Raw genomic sequence first — 17,939 nt, forward strand, 5'->3', positions numbered from 1 at the left:
TCCTCTCTGCATTTGCGTTCAACTGGTTGTGATACAGCCTCTAGAAGACTCCACTGGAACTTGTGAGAGAATGAGTGAAAAAAAGCACGTAAATTTCCAGTATCATTATGAAAATAACTTTGACCTTATAGAGCCCCTGAAAGGGTCTTGGGAGATCCCCAGGGGGCCCTACACTTGGGAGAATTGCTCTCTAGACCATACTGATTTGATAGCTATGTACTTTATTCGTAGTTTTCCAGAAGGAGATTAAACAAATTCCCTCTGTAACAACTCCCTCATTATTTTTCTGTGGACAGGGACAGTGTCTTTTCATCTACCTGGAACAGTGCCCAGCAGTGACCAGAATATACACAAATGTATAATAAGCTACCCTAAAAAGCATCCATGAGAAAGACAGAAGTTATGCATTTTGTGCTGCCTTGCAAGTTAAATGACTAGGAGAAAAAAACGCTGTCACATCTCCCAGGGGCATACCTATAAACCCCTTGACACACCACCTTGACAAAACTTAATTCTTGCCAGTAATGTCAGATTCACATTTTTCTTACACTATGAGTATACATACAGACACACTGGACTCAAAGAGAAAAGTCAGGAGGTAAGTGCCAAGAATTCAGGGTACATTTTCTTGAAGTCCTACCTTTCCCACAACCATCCAATCGCTCATTTCCTGAGTGTCAGGAATTTCAGTGGTACATTCTGGAAACCATGACACCTGCTCACAGGCACTGGGCTACAAACAAAAAAGAGGACAGTAAGTTGAGGAAGATGGCCCATCAGAGCTATGCTCCAACTTGCAAGGGCCTCCCCAAAAACAATCAAAAGGGATTCAGACAGATGGAAGGGTCTGGGAAGCTGAGGCCAAATGCGCTGGTCAGACTTGAGAACTGAGCCAGGATACTGAGGGTTAACTTTGGAAGGCCAGCTACAATTCTAGTTTGAATCTTAAGAAACTTCCCAAACCTTCAAAGTTTCTTTCCTTTGTTCCAATATTATTTCATAAATATGTACTATGGGCTAAGTACTCAGAATGCAGTTAAAAATGACATGATCCTTGACTGAAAGGGCCTACAATCAGACTACTAGGGACACAGAGAAGTACACACAGGATAAGTCTATGAAAAGGTAATTATACCAGGAAGACCCAATGGCAATGAGTCTCATCTCCAATGCCCTTTAAAGTGTTATTCACAAATAGGATTCCTTGCCTATTCAATCCCAAAGCAGAAACTGGCATCTCAATGGTGCTTTCTCTTAATTTTTGAATTACATTATATATAAGAAATATCTGCACTTTTTTTTTTAAGATTTTATTTATTTTTAAGTAATCTCTACACCCAGTATGGGGCTCGAACTTACAACCCCGAGATCAAGAATTGCACGCTCCACCAACTCAGCAAGCCAAATACCCCTCCGCAGTCCTTTAAAAAATACTGATAACAAGGCCTCACCCTCAGAGTATATGATTCTGTCAGTCTGAGGCAGAAACTTGGTATAATCACATTTTTTTAGAAGACCCCAGATGATTCTAATGTGCAGCCAGGACTATGTTCATTGAGCTAGAGACACAGATTATAAAACTTAAACAGGTGGCTAACCTGCATGGCAGCTCTACACACTGCCTCCCAAGCAAGTATGGAGAAGAGATTCACCGTTGCAAACTGAAGCAATGTGATTAAAGGTAATATTACATGCTCTGAAAGGCATAAAATGGTAACACAATGCAAGGTCTTGAGGGCAAGCTAACCATCAACAACACAGGAAAAGTTTAAAAGAAAATTTACAGAAGCCCTTTTGTCAATGAATCTGACAGTGAATCACGGCTCCCCCTCCCCCAGTCAAATCCATCACCTTTAACCATTTATAAATGGTTGTAAGTTATAAACTCTATGGGAAAAAAAGCTCATGTAAACTTGGGATGTCCCTTTGGAGAGAGTAAGCAGACTCAACTTCTCCACAGAAGCATGAACATTAGGAGCAAAAATGGACTGCAAAGTGCTGTCTGTGAAGGGTCAAACCTTGCCCTCTACAATCCTGCGCTGCAGAACCCACTAGGCACTTCTTCTGCAGTGATGGACAGTCACCTGAGGCAACACAGATTCCTCTCCCTCAAAGAAGTGGATACCAACTAATAGTTAAGACAAACTCTTAACCAAGAAATAGAGCATCTTTCGTAGGAGAAAAATTAATACACGGTAAATGACAATTAGGACAGCCTTGCCTCAAAAAGGAATTTCAATAGCCTGTCTCCATGAAAAATAGAGATTTCCATGGGCAAATTTGAGACTTTGAGTTTAGCTAAGTTCTAATTCTGCCCCACTATGAGGATGGGGACTCTACTGGTTTTCATACAAATGAGGACCCAAAAAGCACGAAGAATTTCTGAGGTAAAAACCTACATCTAGGACCCAATTACAAATATTTACCCTATTCTTCACTGTCTCATCTGCTATTCTGCTGGTCTCATCTCCTTACAACTACAAGGCAACACAGCAGGACCACCCCCCGAAGCCATTAGCTCCTGGCTTGTCAGCATCTTACTCTGAAGCCTTATTAGGCTTTTGTCATGTGCAATTCACGGGAATTCTTTCCTGGACTGGAACATCAGACAGACAAATAAAATATCAATTCTCCAGAGTTCACAGCCACATGTGAAGCTCAACTACACCAGCTACGTAGAAGACTAGACATTTGTGTTCTATTTTCTCTAGCTTCAACTCTATAATGGCAATATTTCATCATTATTTTTAGTTGTTTCACTATACCTACTTGGAATTCTCTGTGATATAAGACAGGACATATACCAATGAATAAAAGTAAAATCTCAACATCATCTGCGCCATGAAAAAGGATATGAGTCTCTTTTGGTAGTTAGGTCCAAACAAACTAGTACCCAAGCAGATAAGCAGACTAAAGCCACACCAGGAAAGCTACACAGTATAAATAAACACCTACACAGAGCTCAGGTGTCATAAAGCTGTAGAGGTATAGGACCTTCGAGGGCACCTAATCCAGTCACTCACCCAATGGGGGAGCAGGTCCTCACTGAACCGCTTTGAATCCTTTCAGCAGAGGGAACTCATTGCCTTACAAGGTACCTTAGCCACTAGTGGAAAGGCATATCTATTAAAGTTCTTTGTGGAACCAAACTCTGCCTTCCAGCATCTTCTACTCACAGTCGTTAACAGAAAATAAATCCACAGCCTAGTATATCTCCCTCAGTATATCTCTTCTGTTTCCATTCTGGACACTCCCAGTACCTTCCATGTAAAAACTCAGTTCAAATTCCCACTGCCTCTGGAGACTTCTAGTTTGTTAACATGGCTACTCAGAGCCATGCACATGAAAACACAAGCTGGCCTTCCAGTCTCCTCCTCCCCTCACCAGTTACCTCTGGCTCATCTCGCCAGTCCACATTCAGCTCTTGATCAAAGCCCTGCAGTGTCAGACCCAAGCCTCTTCGGCCTTTCTGATTAGAGGCCTCAACGATGTCCTTCCGACCCTGGCTGTATTTACCCAATCCTTCACCTTCCCTGAAGCCCATCTTGGCCTGAAAAAGAGACAAAATAGAGAATTTATAAATAAAGAGATAATAACAGAGCACTTGCATAAACCAACAGACATTTACTCAGCCCCTACCATGTGTCAGACATTATGCTAAACTCTGAGAAACACAGATAAGTAAGGCTGAAAGTTTTCCTTCTAGCCTAATGAAGAAAATAAGCATAAATAAGTAACTACAGTTTATCTGTGCATGCAGTGGCTATTTACTCCGGAGGTGAAAGTCTAGGGCAACCAGAACTTGGATAAATGAGAAGGCACCTCATAGCTGTAATTAAAAGCACCAAGAGCACTTAATGAATTTCACTGGACATCTGCACAACTACCCTTCTAGCTAATTTCTCTGATTAAGTGAAAAGGAGATCTAGAGTTGAGTTGGTAAAGAGAACATAATTTACAATGGAACTGCTTCAAGCAGCAACTCGACCTTACCCGCAGCCATTCAAATAGCCTTACTATGTAAAGACAGTGAGGGCTTGCAGGAGCCCACTTGAACTCGCTTCATGTAAAACTGAGGTATGGACCCATAAGTACCATAAGACACCAGAGAGGGCCTTTTTTTTTTTTTTTCCCCTTAAAGAGAGAGCGGGGAGAGAGAGAGAGAGAATCCCAAGCAGGCTCCATGCCCAGTGCAGAGCCCGATGAGGGGCTCAATCTCACAACCCTGAGATCATGACCTGCGCTGAAACGCTCAGCTGACTGAGCCACGCAGGTGCCCTGGGAATATTTTTTTAAGTGTCACAACTGTCCATAAGCTCACATAAACTCTAGAGTCACTAGGCCCAGATATATACCCCCAAAACAGAGACCTAAATCCCAAAGCCCAAGGACCTGTCTAATAAAATAACTCCAACCCTAAGAAAATGTAATCCCCTCTTGAAGGTCTATATTCCCTTTGGAAGGGGTATTACCAACTCAAGAGCTGGAGAGTATTCCTACAGTAGCCACAAATCTCTCTCCAGGTCAAAAAGGCTGACTGAGGGGTACCCTCTCTTCCTCTCCCCCTGCCCCTCTGTCTTCCCACTCTCTCTCTCAAATAAATAAAAAATAAATCTTTAAAAACAAAACAGAACAAAAAGGCTGACTCAGTCACAAACCTCCCCATTGTCCACTTCCCTAAATCTACAGCCCCCCAACTAGAATCCTGACTATGACCTTAGAAGTGGCAGTTCCCATTCCTTAATGAATCCAAATGAAAACGGAGGAGTTAATACCTGTAATATTAAAGCCAGCCAGAAAGCAAACTTGGATTTCCCTAACCTTTGTGCACTTTCACTGAAGTTTTATCAGGAAAGCCAGCAGGTCTTCCTAGTCACTTTTCTTCTTCTGGTATATCAATGGGGTAAAGAAGCTAGGAAGGAAAACTGAACCTTCTTTTCAAAGTCATATTAAAGACTGTACTACTCTCATTTATTTTTGGGCACATGGAGTGAGCAGGATTTTAGTCATTCTCTTGAGATCACTCACTAGAGCAAAAACTCCCATGATGAAGCCTCTTTACCCAACCACACACGTCCATGTGTAGGGAAGTACATTCACATGTACTCACGATAAGCTTTCATTACTAAGGAGACCAAAGGGTGATCCAGCTTTGGATAGGACAGGACAAGCAGGCCTGCACAGCCACTTCCCATGGATGATTCAAATGTGACAGATACTTCTATTAAAAAAGGGGCCAGGGGCACTTGGGTGGCTCAGTGGGTTAAAGCCTCTGCCTTCGGCTCAGGTCATGATCTCAAGGTCCTGGGATCGAGCCCCGCATCGGGCTCTCTGCTCAGTGGAGAGCCTGCTTCCTCCTCTCTCTCTCTCTCTCTGCCGACCTCTGCCTACATGTGATCTCTGTCTGTCAAATAAATAAATAAAATATTAAAAAAAAAAAAAAGGGGGGCCACACTCTCTACTAAATCTCCACTAGAAAGCAAAAGAAAAACTCATGCCCTAGCTTTTCTTCTTTTCACATCAATACAATTTCCCTTCTCTTACTCCGTTGGTAGAGCTTTAGAAATCCAACCCAAGCACTGACATACCATAAGCTTCTGGGAGACACTATTATACATGGAATAGCGAGAAGAAGTTCCTTCCACAAGGGAGTCTGCTTTGAATGCATCGTCAAAAGAGTCAGAGCTGTGTTGCTTCCCCTCGGTCTCACTGTCAGACCCACTTAGGCTCGTGGTAGATGCTGGAAAAGAAAAAAAGAAAATGCTCAGGTGAGTTTATGGCACCAAGTAGCCTCTAAAAGTCCAAGTTTCATTTATTCAACTAGTGTTCGGTATATGCACTATACACATCATGTTCTTTAAATGAGCCAGGGTCAAATGTATTCTCTACTTCTTACTGTGTTATCTTGGGCAAGTCACTGAAAGTTCCTAATGGTACCTGATGGACGATGGGAGCTCAAAATATCAGGTGCCTTTCCCATTCTTTCAATTTTTCCCCCACAAAACTGAGATGGTACTACCTACCACATGGGCTTATATGAAGATTAAATGAAATAATGTGTCTGAAAGTACACTGTCAAATATAAAATGTATTTATTGAAGATATAATTGTTATTTCTGCTGCTTATTATTTGAACATCACCTTCCAAACAAGGATACTTAGTTCCATTTTCAAAATTTTATCACGGGACTAACAGTCTGATTGTTTAATCTCCTAGATTCCTTTGTTTTCACGGTCCTTCAAACTCACAGGTAAGAGGGTATGTCTACAGCACTGCCCCAGAGAAGAGCTGGCTCACAATGAGCTGTGACATTTTATAGAAGTAACTGTTCTCTTTCAATCACCAGCCTGGCCTACACACTAAACTCTCCGTGTTGATGAGTCAAAGCCTGGCTGCTTGTGGGAGGTGTTGAGGAAAGGCAGCAGTGTAAAACAACTCTTCAAAGATCCATGAAGGTCACTATTCAGGTATTCATAACTTGCAATGGCATCATAATTCTAAAGCCTAACTGCACTGATTCATCCACTTCCCCATGAGAACATAAACTTGTTCAGGGTTAGCATCTGAGAAGAGCAAAATGCTCTCCCCAGCCCCCCAGGCCCAATTCTCCTCCACACTGTGCTCCAGGGGCAGCAGCACCACCAGCACATCATCCAGCACAAATGCCATCCCACTGGCCAGGGTCACTCTTGGAGAGCGAGAACTGTGTCACACTCAACTTTCCATCTCCAACACCTGGATCGAGTCTTCCCATTCAACAAAAAATTAAGTACTCACTACAGTGAATTTTTTAAAAATTTTAAGTCTTGATTGACAGCCTTAATATATTAATTACTAATACATTTGTTTATAGAGGGAGGCATGTACAAAGTAATCTAGGAATTGAAACATAAATTTTCCTTTCAAAAGTTTCATATACAAGAAAAAACTTGAAAATAGTAATACCCATAGGACGAAATTTGTACTACTACCAAAAATAGCTTCAAGTCTCATTTAGGTACATTTAACTTTGTTCCAGTGTTAAAACTTTGACAAAGACGGTTTTAAATAAAGCAGCTTTATAACCTGGTGCCATTAAAAAGAAATTTTAAGTCTTTAAACTTTTGTTAAAAAGGTTAAACAATAACAAAGAGTTTAAGCATGAGTATGAAATGCCTATATCTTAATAGAGAATTGGGCCTTCCTTGGACTATTATTTAAGAACTCCCATTCCCCAACGCCTCCAGCCAGTAGGTTGAAATACGGTATCTGTCAGACCTGTAAAGGGAATAAAACACTGGTATTGTTTAATTGATCAGACAACTTTGGCCCAGGATATTTTCTTTTTTTTTCTTCTTTTTTTTTTTTTTAATTTATTTGACAGACAGAGATCACAAGTGGTCAGAGAGGCAGGCAGAGAGAGAGAGAAGGAAACAGGCTCCCTGCTGAGCAGAGACCCTGATGCTGGGCTCGATCCCAGGAGCCTGGGATCATGACCTGAGCCAAAGGCAAAGGCTTAACCCACTGAGCCACCCAGGCACCCCAGGCCTGGACATGTTCTATAAAAGGTCCATGGTATATACAATGGGCCTCTCTCCTACAGAAATAATCCTACTCTCAGTTTAAAAACCAGATAACTAAGGTCCAGGTTGAAAATGGTGATGGCAGATAGGTCCTGGGTTTCTGAGCTGCTAAGTCAGTCAGGGAAATATGTGGGGTAGTCCATGTTGAGTGGCACCCATGGCGGTGAGGAGGGCTCTGCTCAGATGTGGAAGGCCCTCCCCTACCTCATAGCGCTCCCCGATGTGGGAGTATGCTAAACGTCTTCCTGAAGTCACATCACAGAGAGCATGGAGAGCCCCAAGTTCGTGGCCTACCTCATTCCTGCACCAGGTCCAAGCCCTTTCCCAGGGGAGATGATAGTCACACTCTATTCCATAACTCTCACATGAATCCACTTCCAACCACCTATGAAAATGAATAAGGAGAACCTGGACCACTACCCAGCGGGGACCACAGCACTGGCTTGGACCATGACTCCGCATGAGGACCAGAAAAGTATATGGGACCTCAAGCTCACCTCCCTTACTTGTGTCAAATGATGACCAGAATACTGATCTTCCATCCTTTTGTTTATGGCAGGAGATGGCTTAAATAAATAACTTAGATTGGTCCATGAAGAAAGTATTAAAATAATAAAAATTTTTAAAAAACACAAAAATCAGATAGCTAAAATAAACATTTTTTTTCTTTTAGTGATAGAACATTTTGCAGAAGAAAGAAAAGGCTTACAAACATATTTGAAAAAAACTAGAATAAACTTAAAACCAACATTCTGGCTCCCAAGCAGTTAGTAAGGAGAAATTTTGGTTGAGAATAACCTCATATGAGAGGCACCAAATCTACCCCTTCCTCTTTTTCTTTTTTTAAAGATGGTATTTATTTATTTATTTGAGAGAGAGAGAGCACGCGTGCATGAGAAGCAGGGAGGGGCAGACAAGCAGACTCTCAACTGAGCAGGAAGCCCAACGTGGGGCTTGATGCAGGGATCATGACATGAGCAGAAGGCAGATGCTTAACTGACTGAGCCGCCCAGGCACCCCTACCCCTTTCCTCTTAGAAAGCTATCCAGTTCCCTAAGGAGCTGACTTGCTTACACAGACCAACGCAGCACATGTCACAGAGTGCCAGAGAGTGCCACTCAGAAGGAAAGACCCAGAACATTAATAATGAGTAACCATGGAAACTGTGAGGTGAGGTTATATTTATTTTCTGTTTTGCACTTTTCTTCATTTTCTGTGTGAGAATATATTCATTTGAAAATTAGAGTAAAAAAATACAGCTATAAAGAAATAAAGTACCATTCCTTGAGAAGAATTTGGTTCCCTTCCAGACCAAGCTTGAGAGGACAGCAGATCTAAGGGAAAAGACCTCTCAAGTGGCTCGAGACTAACCCCGGGTCTCTCCTATCTCCCATGCAAGAGAAAGAGGCACGTTCTAAAACAGAGGGCCCACATGCTAAAGAACCGTACTTCCAAAGATGTAGCCTCTCTTCACTCAGTCACTTCCATACTGACTGGTACAGAAAGAGGGGGGTGCCAAGAATGTGGGTGGCTCCCTGAGCACAGTCCCAAAGTTTCTTTCTGTGCAGCCCAGGGACCTGGGGTCCTGACTCACCAGAAGCTACAACATTAGATCAGTTACTATCCCTTTCACCGGCTTTCTGGGGATTCACAGGTGAACCTCCGAAAAGATTAGGAAAACCTGGTATCCTTATCAAAGGAGAGTGTGCCCTTGGTCCAGCTCTAGGTGGAGTTGCCAGGCTGTCAGGTCTGCCTAAGGACACAGCAATGGGCACTCATCAATGGTATGAACATCATTCCTCTGCATGCAGGGTACAAACCACCCTCAGATCTCAAAGAGAAATCTTTTGTTTTCTTTGTCTTCATACCATTCTTGGAGCAAAATGACAAGGAGAACCAAATTTGGGTGGAGGGCTCATTAGGCAAATCAGTGGTGCCTAAATGCAAAATACCAGCACCAGACTCTGGGACAGAGATGTTTCCACTCCATCCCCTTCCGTAGGAGTTACCCAGCATACAGACGTCTGTACAGGTTCTGAGAGTGAGGTGAATGAAAGCTAAAATCCATCCTACTAAGCATTTCTTTGTGAGATCAAGAAGTGTGCTGGATAAGCCTTATTTGTCTTTTACTTCATGTGGTATTTGAAGCAAGTTTTCAGTCTGATGATTTAAGACAAAGCTGCCTAGACTAGTCCTGATGTCCACAGACAGCCACAGCCACTGCCCATTTCACGCATGGACCTTTGGGGCCATGCTTTTCAGGTGGAAAGAAGACAACTGTTGTGGCTGCAGCAATAACTAAAGGGGAGATTTCATCTCCCAAGACTGGTAAGAATTCAGCAAACACGGAGGAGACAATTTTGTATTGAAGATATAAATTAACAGGAGTAATAAGGCCAGTCTATTAAAATGATTAGTTTCATTAAGAACTTGCCAAAGCTGGGTGGCGTTCCCATTTACCTCCCCAGGAGCTTCCCTTCTAAAACCTAAGATAGCCCAAAACATTATTTAGAGTTTTCATTTAAGATTTCTTCTCTACCTGATAGAAATCATTACCCTTAAGGCATTTTAAAGAAGAAAAGTTCAAATTTTTTCACATAGCAACAGAACAGCAGGGCAAAAATTTTTTACATGGCAACAGAACAGTAGGGCAAACATGCCAACATTAAAAATGACAGTAACAACACATACGGAGAGGCAGCTCCAACCACTAATGGCCAAGGTGAGCAGCACACAGATACAGAGGAATACATTATGGGTTTTAATAAATATCACAACCTGCCTAACAACTGCTGTGGAATATACTCATTCCTGTTTAAAGACTCAATTTCTCCTTCATGCCAGACAAATGGTAACTCGTTAGAGCAATTTAAACAGATACCGATAAAGGAAGTTTTTGATTAAGGTCATGAATCTGGGCTGACAGTAAAGCAATGGTGTTTCAGGGAGAATAGCCTATTTAGCGAAGAATTAAACCTGGTAGAGGGAAAGGCACTACTAGTGTGGTACCTGCAAAAGGGCCTGGCAACTTCCAAAGCAACATGCTGTGGGAGGGCCAGGAGCCCACACTGGATGCACAGCTAAGGAGAAAAGAAAATTGTCTTGGGAGACTAGACCACAGTTTTCCTGAGAGAAACAACCAAAAAGAAAAAAACGACCCCTATCTGCCTCTTCTTACTTCAAAAGGTTATTTAATAGCAAATTTCTAAGAGTTTATTTAGGCTTAAAAATGCCTTCAAACTCCTCTTAAAATACTCAAAAGAACACATGATCCCACAGTGGCCATCACAACAACATCCCTTTTTTTCGTTACTCTGGTCAGGTGTCAATCTCTGACCTGGCACTGCACTTACCTTGTTGGTAAAGTAAAACAAACAAACTGATTAAACTAAATAGATCTATTAATGAGGCATCACACTGATCTAGCAGAGAAAGCACAAATAAGGCTCAGAAAGACAGAAATAGTAACTACAATTTTTTTGTTTTTCTATTTGCACTCCCTAAAGAGCGTTTTTCAATCACTTGTTCAACAGTCCAGGTAGAAGTGGTTGAAGCAAAAGGGAACACATTTGCTTTACTGTAATGACTTGACTAGGAAAGCTGCATATAAATCTCAGCGGATATATATCTTCTGGTGAGACAGTAAATTACCAGGGCACACTATCCAGGGGACACCTAAGAAAACCCAATTCCAGGGGTGCCTTTGGCTCAGGTCATGATTCCAGGGTCCTGGAATCAAGCCCCTTGTCTGGCTCCCTGCTCAGCGGGAAGTCTGCTTCTCCCTCTCCCTCTGCCCCTCTGCCCTTCCCCTCAACCCCAGCTCGTGTTCTCTCATTCTCAAATAAATAAAATTTTAAAAAAAGAAGAAAGAAAAGCCAATTCAGAACAGAGATGATATAAATGCTAATTACTTAATGAAATGATCTTCTATAGAATGGAGGAGGGATAGGCAAAATGAAAGAGGTAAAGCATTTTAAGCTTCTTGGAAAAGATACTACTGTTGCCTTCTATCGATTCTATTCAGTAACTATTTACTGAGCATTTATTCCATGCCAGGTATGGGGTGGGGGTGGGGGTTGCAGAGAGAGCAATCTTGCTGATAAAGACATCAGACTCCAGCCCTCAGTTTTTATGACAACAAAAAAGCTGAAGTAAACTAAAACAGGGAAATCTAGCATTGTTTATTTGCCTCGGAAAAATAAAAAGGATGAGGGGCACCTGGGTGGCTCAGAGGGTTTAGTGTCCAACTCCTGATTTCAGCTCGACTCATGATCCCAGGGTCATGAGATTGAGCACCATGTCAGGCTCTGCGTGGAGCCTGCTTAAGAGTCTCTTTCCCTCTGCCCCTCTCCCTTTCTCTCTTTTACATTCTAAAAAAACAAAAAAAAAAGTACCATATGGCCTATTGCCAAACGCATATAAGGTACTGGCCATTTAGATTTCCATTCTGTACACACAATAGCAAGTCAATCCTAACTGAATCACATGGTGCTACTTCCAGAAAAGGTTAAAGCTGTTTGGTACAATTAACGGAAATGCAGGGGGCGGTGGACAATTTCAATTCAGTCGATTTAAAAGCTTGAAATTTAAATCAGACTGGTTCCCTTAAAAGACCCTTAACCGGGACGCCTGGGTGGCTCAGTTGGTTGGACGGCTGCTTTCGGCTCAGGTCGTGATCCCGGAATCCCGGGATCGAGTCCCGCATGGGGCTCCCGGCTCCACGGGGAGTCTGCTTCTTCCTCTGACCTTCTCCTTGCTCATGCTCCCTCTCACTGCCTCTCTTTCAAATAAATAAATAAAATCTTAAAAAAAAAAAAAGACCCTTAACCATATGCCTCCCTGTCAGCTGCCCTCTTTTTACCACAAGAAGACGCCCCCTGAGATCCACTTAGAACTAGATACCTCCAGCCCCTGAGTACATTTATTCTCCCAGACATGCTCTCCCTTTTTTTACCTTATAGACCATCTCTCCCAATAATCCAGAGTTCTACCTAAGGAGACTCTACCTTCACCAAGCTGCTCAAGTCCCAGGTGAAAAGCAAAATTCCCTTTCTTCAATAGTCCCTAGAACCAGTACACCCACTATGTTTTTGCCTTCCTACTTAGTACCTCAATTACAGATAGCCTTTCTCAGTTATTCTGGAATCCACTGCGACAACTTTAAAGGGACTCATATATTCACACACAAGGTTATAAGAGAGACTCTTATTCAACCAGACCACAGCTGCGCCAAACGCTTCAGCTGAACTGCCTTCTCCTTTCTGAACCAGCTTCTCAGTACAACTGATGAGTAACTGCCATACAATTACAACTGCCTACCACTTGTAAATTGTATTTCCTACCACTCTCAAAGGATGCTTTACACCCTTTCAGTCACCGGTCTATTACCAAACTTCATTCTAATTGATCATTGATCCAGCAAAGGCTCCAAAATGCAAGACTGCTGGCGTACCAGGTTGAATAGTGTCCCTCTAAAAAGCTATGTCCATTCTGCACCAGGGAATATGATGTTTGGAAATATGGTCTCTGCAGATGTAATCAAATTTTAAAAAGTCATATTAGATTAGGGTGGGCCCTGATTCAATGACTGATGCTCTTTTAAGAAAAGGAATATTTGCAACAGACACACAGAGGAAAAACAGAGGCAAAGACTGGAGTTATGCTGTTATAAACCAAGAACACCAAGGACTGCCAGCAACCACCAGAAGCTAGAAGAGGCAAGGAAGGATTCTTCCCAAGAGCCTTCAAAGGAAGCATGGCCCTGCTGACAGCTGGATTTCAGATATGTAGCCTCCAGAACTATGGAAAACAGACTTCTATTGTTTTAAGCCACCCAGTGTGTGGTACTTTGTTGCAGCACCCCTAGGAATTGAATACAGCTGGCAAGTCAAGGTAAATGCAAATGAAGCTGCTTGATATTTGAGGCAAGCTTCTAGGCACTCTACAATTTCTTTCACAGAAAGGCATCTATGGACACTGCATATGTCCATAACCCTAAAAAACAGGGAAAGCAAAATGTTAGTTTCAACCAGATCAGTGAACTCTTTTGAGCTTAATGTCAACAGTGAACACAGAGATGCTCCAATTCATATGGGTGTTTCTGATCACAACAGTTGAGGGAATTGAGAAATCAAAATGCAAAAACCTGAAGGGAATTAGGCCAGATCACTGCAACAAAGAGCCCATCCCCTATGAAAGAGCCCCAGGATCATTAACAGCAATTAACAGCACAGGGCACTCAGCGCTCACCACTACTTCCAACTGGTTTAATTAAGGCAGCAAAAGAGTGCCACCTACTGAAAGACCAGCCACAGAATTAAGGCACTACTGTAAAAATTCCAATTATTTAAAACAAGTTGCCCATTCCTAGTAGAATGGGCTGAAGGAAAGAGAGGCTATAGCCAACATCTCTCTGTAGAATTTGCCTAATTTCCCTTAGGGGGCAGACGCCTGTGTTCTGCCCAATTCAGTCACCAGGGAGTCAACCAGATGGCCAGCGGCCTCACATCATGTGGGCAAGCATACCTTTTGCTGCATGATTGACGGAAGAGGGAGGTTCGTCATCAGACGTAGAACTGAGGCTCAGGGCAAGCTCTGCAACTCTTTTCTTCTGTTTCTTGATAGGGGCAGTGCATTCTGGATCATTTCTCCTCTTCATTGTTACTGCAACCATAAATCCAGAGAGTCAGCTGCCCCTGTTAGAGTCACTAGGATCAGAGCAGGGATTCCAAAATATAAATCATCAATGGGATGGGATTTGGCAATTCCAAACAGCTTCCAATGCCAGCATTTGAATAGTCTTTTTCTCAAATTGAGGTCCAGGAAGGATGCTAGCCAGCCTCTAGTCTTCAATAATAGCGGTTAGTTTTATTGGAAAATGTGTGGTGCTCACAGACCCAGAGGCCTCAGGGCCTTGATGTCATATACCAAAATGTCATGGATCAACTCTACAAGCCACAGGGGAGAAAAAGTCTTGGGTACTTATTATTCTATACTTTTCATGCAACACTGGCCATGTGTGACAACAATGTACAGTGGACATTATGAAACCTAGTGAATATCAACCAGTATTTCCAAGGTGAAGGGGCCAGCCCAGAATGATAGCTCCATCACCATCATTATTTTACCAATTCGGAGATTACATAATATGATACAAATGCTGGTTTTGGTTTATTTCAGGATGTTTGAAACCATGAAAGAACTGGGAAAGTTTTTAATGAGAATAAGGAACAGAAGCAGTGGTTGCCTCAGGACTAAGAAAATAGAATGGTAGGGAAATTATTCAAACTGGAGATAGCCACATCATGAACTATGGTGTAGAAATAATTTTAACAACACCAATACATCTCCATGAAAAACTGGAGATGATCAGGCACCATGTCACCATCATCCATGCCCACTGGCAGGTATATGAGAGGTAAGCATGATTGGAGCAGGCGGGAAATGAGATGGAATGAAGTGATTATGCCATCCTGAAACCTTAAGGAATGATCAAGTTAAAGAGGGAGCAGTAGTGAATACAGTGTGGTTTACACACAACTGATGGGCTATAAGGAGACTCAGAAAGAGAACTCAAAACATAGAAGCAAACAGGTGGTGACCAGCTGGGCTGCAATTCCTTGAGGAAGGGGAGGTGCAGAGGTACAAAATAGACTTTTAACTGGATCACAGCTGCAAGAGCAATGAATGCAAGGATACCACTGATCCCCTCAACCTCACAAAACCCTGAATCACATGTTTCACTTCTTTGCAGCTCAAGGTTGAGCCTGTCAACCCAATGAATTATCTTATCCTAAGGAGGCAGCCTTTTACTAGCCACAGGCAGGGGCTATCCTGGGGAAGTTAGAACGGGGAACCTTGAACAAAGAGAAAGCAAAACCACGTTTCACTTTAAACCACCGTCTTAAATGCCCCCCAAAATGCCCATAAAAAAAGGAAAAAGGGCCATCTGATTCTTAACGACTCTGGGAGACTGCAAGCACGGGAAACTCAGTGTGGACTGCGTTGGGGTGGGTGCAAAAAAAAGGAGAGTGAATAGTTGTGTGAAAGGCAGAAGATACTGATGCTCCTCCCCAAACCACCTTAGATTCAGGCCTTCCGAATCATCTACTCCAACCCTCTCATTTTCCACTGGATAGAACCGACGCCCAAGAGGGAAGGCCGCACATCTTAACCAGTGCCCCGCTCAAGTGATCGACACAGGCCAGAAGAATGCGCCCAGGCAGGGAACTTCTACATGTAAGGCAAAAGGCCTGGTTCTACCTGCTGCTCCCCAAGGAAAGGGTTCAAATCCCCCTCTCCAGGCTTCTCTCCCAGGGTGTCGGTATCGCCACCCTTATTCACTGAGGGAGATGAGCACCTCTCTCTCCCGACCAGTCTTTTCATTTGAAAACAACGTGAGTGTGTGAATGTGTGCGCAGAGACGTTTGTCAGCGGCAACTTGGGCTACTAGGAGCTGGAGGAGCAGGTAGGGGGCGGAGAAGGGTTGAAAGAAGTCGGAGAGAGAGTAGGGGCGGCGAGGGTCACCACCGCCAGTGCGCGGCCGAGGCGGCGGTGGAGGGGAGAGGGATGCTTCGCCCGCGCGCCCGCGCGCCCGCCCTCCCACTCGCTCCCCCCAGGCCGCGCGTCGGCACTCACGCTGAGGGGAGAGGGTGAGCTGCCTGGGAGCGGAGAGGGGGGGGGGCTCAGGCTGCCGTTGCCGCCGCCGCCACCAGGCCTGGCCCTGCCGCTGCCAGAGCCGCCGCCTCCTCCCTCAGTTTCGTTTTCCCACCGCCAGCCCGGTCCGCCGGCCGCGCTGTCGCGCTCGGGTCCCGCCCTGCGGCCTGCGCAGCTTGATGACGTCACGGGCAGCCCGCACCCTCTGCGCGGCCGGGTCCCGGCCCCGGGGGAAAAAGACACGGGTTCGGGCCCGCCCCACCCCCAGCCAAGGCCGTCCAGGGCGCCTGCGCGCAGGAACCTAGGGGGAAGGGTACAAAAGCAAAAGTAACCCAGTTATCTTCCTTCCCGCTCTAGGCACGAGAAACAAATATAAAAAAATTTAAAAAGCGGGTGTCGTCACATTTCACCTGATCTCATTATTATTTTCATTTTACAGATTAAGAGCAAGTTGAGAGAGGTAAATGGTGAACTGGTTAAGGTCAGAAACTCAGTCCCCTTGTTCACTGCTGTATCCCCAACATCCTGCGTATAATACATCCTCAACAGATGTTGAACGAAGGCCGGGAGGAGAGAAGGAATGCTGCCTATGCCATCTTACCATATGGAAACAGATGGCTTTCCATCCCAAACCCCTCTTCCAATTTTCTGGACAATATGGCCAAAAGTCTGCTGAACATCCTCACTTAGTCACTCACACCGATAAATTCAAATCTGATTTTATATTTTCCTGTAAGCCTGCTCTTTTTCCAGTGAATGGCACCACCGTTCATCCCGTTGGTCCAACCGGAAATCTGAGATGGCCCCATCTCCCTCATTTCCTAGAGCCTCCAATATACACTTCATTGAGTTTACCACCTAATTGTCTGTCAAATGTATACATTCTTTTCCATCCCCATTGCCACAACCCATGCACTTGCCTTCTCTCGACAGGATTTCCCCAATAATCTTCAAATCATTGTTCCTGTCTCCAGTGGTGATGCCTGTAGAGTAAATTTTTAAAAATTTATTCTGATTCTGTCACAACCTGTCAATGATTAAAACCCATCAATGACTTCCCATTTCTCTTAGGTTGTCTTTAAGATGGCGACAAAACTCTTCTGTCTGACCCGGTTCTGCAGTCCTTGCCTTGTGTTACTGGTACTTTCTCCCCATCCCCATGTCTCTTAAGGGTTCACCGCCCCCCCAACCTGGATAGCTCTTCTTCCCTTTTGCTTGGCTAATCCCCACTTAACTCTGAGATGTGTTTAGCAACCTTATCTGGAAATCTTTCCTGACTCTCTAAGTCTGATTTGGGAATCCCATGCCTGAGTTCCCATACTTTTGTCCTTCTGCTATCAAAGTACTTATCTCAGTGTTGCGTAATGACCCCTTGACTCATTTGTTTCCCCCACTCAGTTGTAAACTTTATTTTTTTTCTTTTTTTTTTTTAAAGATTTTTTATTTATTTGTCAGAGAGAGAGGGAGAGAGAGCAAGCACAGGCAGACAGAATGGCAGGCAGAGGCAGAGGGAGAAGCAGGCTCCCCGCCAAGCAAGGAGCCCGATGTGGGACTCTATCCCAGGACGCTGGGATCATGACCTGAGCCGAAGGCAGCTGCTTAACCAACTGAGCCACCCAGGCATCCCAACTTTATTTTTTTTTTAAGATTTTATTTATTTATTTGACAGAGAGAGATCACAAATAGGCAGAGAAGCAGGGGGTGGGGGGCGGAAAGCAGGC

At 43.7% G+C, this 17,939-nt stretch overlaps 1 protein-coding gene across 2 annotated transcripts in view; it reads right to left on the minus strand.

The window, feature by feature from the left end:
- The window catches only part of CMTR1 (cap methyltransferase 1), a 55,607-nt gene extending 39,223 nt beyond the window's left edge, over positions 1-16,384 (minus strand). Inside the window, exons 1-5 of one of the 2 annotated variants that reach the window (XM_047733257.1) lie at positions 16,201-16,384; positions 14,089-14,226; positions 5,589-5,740; positions 3,392-3,550; positions 641-733 (exon numbers count right to left, since the gene is read on the minus strand). In XM_047733257.1, the coding sequence (XP_047589213.1) occupies positions 641-733; positions 3,392-3,550; positions 5,589-5,740; positions 14,089-14,221 (537 nt within the window). In that variant the 5' untranslated portion in view covers positions 14,222-14,226; positions 16,201-16,384. Of the gene's footprint in view, positions 1-640; positions 734-3,391; positions 3,551-5,588; positions 5,741-14,088; positions 14,271-16,200 lie in introns of both variants that reach the window. The other variant, XM_047733256.1, reaches the window with a different exon arrangement.
- Positions 16,385-17,939: the final 1,555 nt, after the last annotated feature.

This window comes from Lutra lutra, chromosome 6 (genome assembly GCF_902655055.1).
Source record: "Lutra lutra chromosome 6, mLutLut1.2, whole genome shotgun sequence".
Taxonomy (NCBI): Eukaryota; Metazoa; Chordata; class Mammalia; order Carnivora; family Mustelidae; genus Lutra; species Lutra lutra.